At 37.6% G+C, this 9454-nt stretch overlaps 1 protein-coding gene across 1 annotated transcript; it reads left to right on the forward strand.

Annotated features, from left to right (window-relative positions):
• Positions 1 to 2601: 2601 nt before the first annotated feature.
• On the forward strand, positions 2602 to 5703 carry LOC104968135 (uncharacterized). The gene is made up of 4 exons (XM_010797708.1): positions 2602 to 2733; positions 4087 to 4192; positions 4669 to 4761; positions 5193 to 5703. Exons 3-4 carry the CDS (start codon positions 4670 to 4672, stop codon positions 5701 to 5703), a joined length of 603 nt encoding a protein of 200 aa, XP_010796010.1. The 5' UTR covers positions 2602 to 2733; positions 4087 to 4192; position 4669.
• Positions 5704 to 9454: the final 3751 nt, after the last annotated feature.

Here is a 9454-nt window from a genome sequence, read left to right on the forward strand (position 1 = left end):
TACAGGGCAAATGGAAAATGTAACCGAGGTGAAAAGGTTTGACTTAATTATGAATGTTGTTACATTAAGGCCGAAAATTAGGATGAGTACCAACGGTCCAAAAAAAACGTTTGCCTCACAGAGCTACCAGCGCAGCGCCCCCCCAGATCTGGCGCCTAACCCCCAGTTTCCACCGGGTCCGTCTGCGCCGCGCTGCGCCGCGTTATGGCTGCTGATGTAACCAATGCTTACTGCAAGGACAACATCAGAAAGGACAAGGCCTGGTTTTTAGTCGCTGCAGTTTGTGGAGTGGAAGGTAACAACTACATATTAATGTTTTAAAGTTAATTAATACCTGAATTAAACCCGAATCAATAACAAAACTGCGAGCCTGCTCGCACAACGCTACACTTCTGAAACGCTTCTGGGACGCGTCCGGTGGGTTATGGCGCTAGACCAAAACCGCGGCGCAGCCGTGACACGGCGTAGTGCGGCGCAGACGGACCCAGTGGAAACTGGGGGTAACCAGTTTATACATCATATAAAATAGTGTGTTTTTCCACTTCCATGATGAAAACCTCATCGTCCATTGTGCGTATCGTAGTGGAGGTGTTGTGATGAAGGAGGGGGGTCTGCTAAATCAGTATATGTGGGGGATGGGCCTGGCCCGGATGCTCACCTTTCCACTTCCTGTGAGGGGGGGCTGCCTGCCTGACCTTACGTTACGGCTGCGCCGCGGCAAAAGTAGGATTCATCCTAATTTTAGAGACGTGGCGCGTGTGGTGGAATAGCACCCATTGACTAGAGTGGCCGCGATCCTTACGACCGCCGCGGCGCAGCCGTAACGCGGCGCAGACGGACCCGGTGGAAACTGGGGGTTAGGCGACCGCCTATGACTATGCCAAAAAACTGTTTTTGTTGTATTATATTTGTATTTAATCTTGTGGTGGTGCAGAGCCCCTATCCTCTATCAGGGGGTGCTGCAGCACCCTCAGCACACCTACTTCCCACGGCTCTGCCAACCGCCATAGACACTCCCCACTACACCCCAGGTCAGGCCGTTTGGCTCTATTCAAATAATATTACGCTCTATACTGAATCCCATCAACTTGCCCCATGGTTCAGTGGTCCATTTATCATAGTGTCAAGCTCCGTAGGATTTGAAGATTCACCTCCACTCAAGCAACCTGAGCCCTCCAACCATTCCTTGCTCCACTTCCTTCCCTCCTCCCAGGATTGTCGCGACTGCCAGTTGAAAGCCTCTTAACTCTGCCTTGGCCTGTGTGCTTATTGAAGCCGATGAACTACATAACTGTGTTTCTATGTTCGCACATTGGGGCTCAGTTCATTCACTCTCTATGAGTTAAAACAAAAAGTATTTCTTATAAGGTTTTTAAAATAACTTCTGACAAAAATCTTTGGACCAATGAGTTGTGATCAAAGGTCTGGGATAATTCTCTCATTAGTTTACTGTACAATTATTGGTATCACTTTAAGAGCTTTATAATGCATATAACGCACCTCTACTCTACTGCTATTTTTTGCAAAACAAATACACTTTTCTACAACTAATCATTAGCTACGTAGCTTTCAAAGAAAACCAACTCTATGCATTAGGCCGTATGGTTGAGTGGCTATTCTTGGTTGATTTAGAGAACGTCATTTTAGGCGTTTTTTCCTTGGCTGTAAGAAGTTGTTTGTGAGGTTTTTACTCTGTATTTTACCTTACCGTCCTTGCAATCATTTTAAATAACTGTGTCCAACGCTTAATTATTATAAACATCTGTCTCGCAGTCAGCCATTGGACGGTCTGAAGAGAAGCAATGCATTTTTAAGAGAATGAGAAGGTCCAGTAAACTCACGTCTCATACTCAGAAATATCTGTCTAATATATTCAGGCATTTTTTTGCAAAAAAAGCCACAAACTATACAGTTGCAAAGCACTACTTACTTAATTTGATGGCATATTTAGGATATTAGACTATTAAAACATTTTATTGCTTGGACACACGTAATTCTATCTCATGCTGCAAACTCTTTACACTGATTTACTGGTTGCCAGGGGGTGTTGTCTGGAGGCGGAGCTCCTCTTTGGATCCTTGTCAAAGTTATGTATGTCGATACTGTGTTTCAGCATTCAGAATGATTGCGGTCAGCACACTGCACTGGTTTCTCTTTGTTGATGTTGTGGCACCTGTTGAATAAAGATTGATTTCACTCGTGTTTTCATCCAATTCATGACAATTCTCTGCATTTCCAGGCTGCCTTCTGCTCTGCCCGGGGGTTGCCTCACCCTGACACTAAATTTAGCTACGCTGCTCAGGGTCTTTTAACATGTCATGTAAAAATAGCAAGGAGGAAAGTCTGCTCACAAACAGCAGATATACAGGACAGACTGAGGTTAAGCTGATAAAAGTTAACTGCAGTAACAGAGTAAAGACAAATAGACAAATATAGTAAAGCTGACAGACAGGCAGACAGACAGACAGACAGACAGACAGACAGACAGACAGACAGCAGACAGACAGACAGACAGACAGACAGACAGACAGACAGACAGACAGACAGACAGACAGACAGACAGACAGACAGACAGACAGACAGACAGACAGACAGACAGACAGACAGACAGACAGACAGACAGACAGGCAGACAGACAGACAGACAGACAGACAGACAGACAGACAGTTCACCTGTTTTTGCTCACAACAGGAGGTGTTACCAGAGTGTGAGAGTGGGACAGAAATACAACAGGTAAGTCAGGATCAGTTTACTGATTCATCTGAATTTATTGATCCTGGAAATTGTTTTATTTATTATTGTAATTGTAATATCTCAAATTAATGTTGGAGTTGTTGAAAGGATTATTTTAGTTTGGAAGAAGGTCGTGTGGGCTAAGCTTTGGCTAGGCTAAACCAGGCTTAGGGACTGCTATAATGTACAGAGGAAGAGAGCCAAAGATAAGGGTTATACATTTATTTATTTATAAATAAAAGTATGTTACAGGTGTTGGTGGACTATGTCTACATATGTGATAAAGTAAAATAAAGCCTTTAGTGTTTACAAAGTGAGCTGTATGAAATCTGATAAATGTCCTCAAGCGATGTCACTGGAGTCAGCGTCACGTGATCCTGAGTGAGGTCTTCCCCTCAAACCAGCATCATATGTGTGCAGGACACAAGGGACAAGGCTTCTGTTTTCAGTTCTCAGTACTTTTGTTTAACCAACTCTGTGGATATTAGTTTCTCACATTTCTAAATCAGATGTGTTTTATTTTAGCGGTCACTTTCAGCTGTGTAGGAATTGTGTTGAGTTTCTCTTAATGACCGCCATAATGTCCCAGCATTTCCTGATTCTGCTGCTGTACAAAATCAGCACAAATGCTTTAAATGTGTAAAATGTATTGGTAATGACATAACTTGAGTTTGCTGAGCTTTTTATCGGCAGCTTTTAAGTAGCAACAAGCAGTCTTTCTGCTGAGCAGAACTAAACACCTGCTGGAATACTGGACATTCCAGGAATATTCCAATATCTTGCAAAATTATCTTCTTAGTTTTCCCAGAGTTCATTGTGTTTGAACGTTTTTGTAACACACAACATGTGTTGTGAGAAACCCCTCAGATGTTGAGGTCACTGTCATTTGAATCTCGGCAGTTTAATGGGGGTCTTCTTCAATATCAACATGTGAATGAGCTCATTCCTTAATTGAGTTATGGTTATTTGGATGAGTCAGCTTCAACACAGACACTGCTAAATCCCAGAGTCCATCCTCCAGACAGACAGAGAGCCATGGTCTCTATTTTGAGAGGTCTCTATCATTTCATTAGAAGACTTGTATCGACTTTACTAGTTAAAGGACCATAATGATATTTTTCAATATATATCTGCTCATTAACGATGAACAATTTTGCATTGTTCACCTCTTTTTACATTGATGTTTTTACTTAATTTCCATGAAGAAAAGAACCAACAGAGATTTGAAACCATAATAAATGATCACTAAGTGGTGATAATGATTAAGCTACTGATAGAAGCAGTGCCTCCACCTCTACAGAGCGTGTTTTATTGTTTCTTCTGAAGCATGCTGCTGCCTGTGTTTAATTTTAGAGTGACGCCTGGTGTGTTGTGTCACAGTCAGCCTTCAACAGGATACTGCACTGAGAACTGGACCAAAACTGGACTAATACATTCATCTGTCCGTCTTCTATTAAAGGTAGGCTAAATATGAATACGAGAGCTTGTGAATTCTCCATACTCTTCTTTCTACCGGTCCCCTGTGTTCTGCAGCAATATCAGTATCATATAGTTATTTATACATTTAGCACAAAGGGAATTTCCTGTTTCCTTTCATGTTTAGGGAACAAACAGATGCATGCTACATGCTTTGTCTGCCTTTATACATATTTTTGTATTATTTATTTTACAGAACATAACAGTGTTTTTTAAAATAGGTTCTGTTCTGTTGGGTGTAGCTGTGATGAATTACCTTGACATGTCTGCGTGTTGCTGTAGTAAAATGTACTTCAGTCCATCAGGTATCAGATGTCTGGAGCCTGTTCCCCAGCACTGAAACACCACTAACAGCTGCAGAGAAACATGTTAAACTGTACACATGCAACATAATGCCATGGTTGATACATTTCTTGGTGTTGTTGATGTTTATTGCTTTGTGTGTCTCTTAAACAACAGGATGTCGCTCAGAGACAAATGGGAGAAGAAGGCTCAGAGTGTGGCAGACCAGATCAAACAGGAGGCCGAATGGAAGGAGAAAAGTTCCAAAGTGTGAGAATATGTGATATTTTAGTGGTTTTTGTAGAAATGTTTACCCTGGAGACAACTTCCACTTCTCATATAACGTCTATTCTGATTCACGACACAAATGTAACCAATTAGTCCTGTAATTACTCCTGAACTGAAATTAAACAACTCAAAAAAAAAGTATTTATACAGGATACCTTTATTGAGCAAGGACCATTCATTAAAATACATTAATCTCAAAAAGAGAAGAGATGCTGTATGCCATAAAAGAACATTTGTCACGTGTTTGCAAGACCTATTCATCCACCACAAACTTCTCCTTATAAAACACATAAATCAGCTGCTGGATTTCTCTTTATTTACCATTGCTACGTTTCTCAGTGTACATATTGATATATTATTAGGATAATATGTGAGTTGATTCTAATGTTTTCTGTCTTCGTTTTTAAATGCAGAGTTTCATCAAAGTGGAATTATCACTGGGGAATTGTTGCCACTGGAGACTTCAAGAAGCTCACCAGTGGGGCAGATGAAGAGGAAAAAAAGAAACCGAAAATCAAATTCAAAGTGGTCGCACCTCCTCCCAAACCCAAACACGAGCCTGCTCCCCCCCCGCCTCCCCCCAGGAAAACGGCTTCACCCAAACCTCTCAGGCGGAAGCGTAAAGTTGAGGTGGATGTGTTCGGGCTGTGCTGGAAAGACTCCTGGATGAGCCTGAAGCCTCCAAAGTATCTGTTCCTGAAGGCCAAAGAGAGGAAAACCAAAACCCCGGGATTCACCACCATAGAGCTGACTAACAGCAGAGAGTTCAAAGTGAAGATCTTGGAGTCAGAGCCAGAACATGCTGCTGCTCCTGAGGACGATGAATGGAGGCTCTCCTGGAAGCAGGTGATGGGAGCTTCACATCAATACACACACAACGCCTGGACAACGGTCAGTGTTGTTCATATTTTGGACAAAGTTTGAATGTCCGACAAGCTGTTCTTTTATTGTCATCTGCACATTAGCTACAGTGTAGATATGGCCATGAAAAACACAGGTCACAGGCTCCTCCAACAGTGCAACATATATATATATATATATATATATATATATATATGTATATATATATAGAGGACATAGAACAAATAAAACAGATTTTGCTTTTTTATCTCACCAAGGTACTTAAGATACACTTTTATGTATGCAAAAAGTTAAAACTAGAAAAATGAAATACTTTGTCTAAATAAGACTGAGACTCTTAAAGTCACTTTTGTGATTTTAGTAAGACAATCCAGTTTTGTTAATATTAATGCTTTTTTGCTTTTGTTTGTGTTACTAAGATACTTTTAGATACACTTTGAAGTGTGCAACACTTTACAACTGGTAGAATATGAAGTACTTTGTAAGGAATTGGGTTTCTTTAAAGGCAGTTTGTGTATATTAGGGCTGTCAAACGATTAAACATTTTAATCAGATTAATCACAGCTTAAAAATTAATTAATCACCTTTCGAACTATTTCAAAAAAAAAAAAAATATATATATATACATAGAGGACATAAAACAGATAAAATACTACAATAGAATGTTTGGAGGTTATTGGCAGTTTTTGATTAAAGTAAGACAGTCCAGTTAAACAATGTCGTTTTTGATGACTTTACTGATTTTTCTTTTTTCTGCTATCAAGATACTTTTAGATACAGTTTGTAAAACTTTACAACTGGTAGAATGTTAATCACTTTGTAACACATTTATTTTCTTAAAGTCTGTGACTGTAAAAGGCAAGTTTGAGATTTAACATGTATTTACTGACACTTGATACAATTTGACTTTAAATACTGATGTGTTTATTCAAAACCATTTCAACACACAATGACTTTTTCAAGATCTTTTAGACAAACTATACTATGACTTTCTTTAATATTTTTAGAAATCCTATACTGACATTGCAGACGATCAAATACTTGGACTTTTTTCAAGATACTTTTGACATACTATACTAATACTTTTTAAATAAATGTTCGGACATTCTACACTGTGACTCTTTTTAAAAGATATATGAAATACTATGACTATGATTTGTTCAACATACTGGTGTATACAATAACCTTTTTCGTATTTTGACCTCCTTCGTGATATTTTCATAATATTCTATTCTTATACCTTTTTTTCTCTATATTTTCAACACACAACACACTGTGGCCGTTTGGACACTATGCTATTTACTATTTACCTTTTTTTATTTTCGATATATTATTTGACTATGTATTTTTTAAAGATATTTACGACACATTTTATAGTTATAAGATTTTTTGTTTGTTTTGTTTTTTCATAGTATTTTCGAACATAACATACAATGACTTTTTTCTGTCCGGTAACAGGAGGGGCCATACAGTATCAGTGTAATAAAACTGTGAAGTGTCAGTGGTTTAACACCTCTGAACCCATCTGAACCACTATCTGAAGCGGTCACTAGCCTAAAATGATACAAGCCTCGAGCCTTCACCAAAAACTTCCTGGATAACTCAAACCGTGTTCCGAAGCCTCGGCTCGTCACATCACTAGTTGTCACCCTGGCTTTGCCACAATCTATTGTTGGTTGGCTTGGTTAAGGTGTGCCACCTTCATGTATGTGGAAAAATAATGAAAGAAAGTGATTCATGTTTAGTATGTACATAATGTGTTTTAAAAATGTTTTAATATACTATGTTGAAATGAATTATTGTATAGAAAAATAGGATACAAAAAAAAAGTCATGTTATAGCATACATTTTTTTAAATTAAATTAGTCATTATATATTATGTCCAAAAAAGAAGAAGATATATATATTTATATATGAAAAAAGACAAAATAAAAGTATGTTGAAAATGTGAAAAAAAAGTGTGGTAAAATAAGATGTGGAAAAAATACAATCTCGTACGCCGAAAAATAAAAAAAACCTCAACAAGAAAACAAGAAAAAAAATAATATAGTATTTAAAATAACTCATGAAAAATGTAAGGTTAAGTATGTTGAAACATTTGCTGCTACAATGGACGCAGGTTAAAATCCACCCTGCTACCTTTACACGTTTCATCCTCTATCTCCCCCTTTAACACTGTCATTATCCTTTAAAGTCTAATCTGACCCAAAAATATTCTTTAAGAAGAAAAAGAAAAAAGTCATTGTATGTTATGTTCGAAAATACTATGAAAAAACAAAACAAACTAAAATAAAAGTCATATAACTACAACATGTGTTTAACAGTATGTCAAAAATATCTTTAAAAAAAACATAGTCAAATAATATATTGAAAGTAAAAAAGGTAAATAGTAAATAGCATAGTGTCCAAACGGTCATAGTATAGTGTGTTGAAAATATAGAGAAAAAGAGGTAAAAGAATAATGTGTTGAATTGGTTTTGAATAAACACATTAGTATTTTAAAAAGTCAAATTGTATCAAGTGCATCAGACAACTCAAATTACTCCATTTGAACCATATTATAAATAAGAAAATAATGGTCATAGTATATAGCCAGGCTATTAAATAGTTTTTGAATGGGGGCAGTTTATGAAGTGATCCAAAATAAGGGCTCAAGAAAAATATGCCTTGAAATATGAGAAATCATGTTAATAGCTACAGATAAAGTAATGTACTACAACAACATAGGAGTGCTTATATTGTATGTTGTAAAAGCATTACAAAAATCAGGGAACCCAAGCCCAAGGGAAGCCCAAGACATTCCTACATTTAGATGACATGTTCAGAACTCAGTACATGTAAACCATTAACTCATTTAACCATCAACATCACAAGTGCACACACCAGTGCAAACAAAATAAACAGGCTAGTATGCATTATGATTTTGAATAAAAACATCAGAATAAAAAAAAAAGTCAAACTATAAAGTGCATCAGACAACTTAAATTACTCCATTTCAATCAGGAGAGACAGTTTTGATGTAAGAGTACATATTTATTGCCAGAAATACCAACCCAGTCTCACAAAAAAACGTGTAATAACTACGTTGGTCCACAAGGTTGGACTTAGTATTTCTACAAAAACGCCTCTGAAATGGTAAGATCCCTACATTTTTTTTCACCATTCATTCCAATGGCTGGCGTCTATGTCACGTGATCTTCACATTTCTCCCTGCAGAAAAAAAGAAAATGGCCGAACTTCGTTTTATTCTCGGTGTAAAATGCCTATTTTAAAGTTAGTTTGGCCATTAAAATGCGTTTTGATGTCATTTGATGCGAGAAATATGAGTTGTTATTTCAGATTATGTGTGCAGTGGATGTACATGATCTTTAGTTTGCTAGTTATTACGAAGATTACTTCAGGAAATTGTGTCTATACAACGTTTTCATTGTTACCAAGGTGGTTGCTAGGGACGCTACTATCGATATTATTTCTGTTATGTTGTGTAACTGTTTAATGGTGTTATCTTTATTGCTACCCCCTTCCCCGTCAATGTATAGTGTTGGTGGACAGCGCAAACGTATTAGTTTAACAAAATCCGCATCTAAAATAGATACGTTATTTTCCCCTGTGCAATTCCAGTCTCACATTTCACATCACATACCGGACAAATACCGGAAACAGACCGAAAACACTTTATTCCGAGTGTGCTTGCTTTTCTCTTTGAAAGTCATCACATAACATCATTGTAATACACGGTTCGGCTGCATTAAATGTTACATATCTGCTGTAATTCTCTATTTATAGAGCCTTGATGAGAAGACTTCTAGACAAA

This window comes from Notothenia coriiceps, unplaced genomic scaffold (assembly GCF_000735185.1).
Source record: "Notothenia coriiceps isolate Sejong01 unplaced genomic scaffold, NC01 NC01_scaffold00038299, whole genome shotgun sequence".
Classification (NCBI taxonomy): domain Eukaryota; kingdom Metazoa; phylum Chordata; class Actinopteri; order Perciformes; family Nototheniidae; genus Notothenia; species Notothenia coriiceps.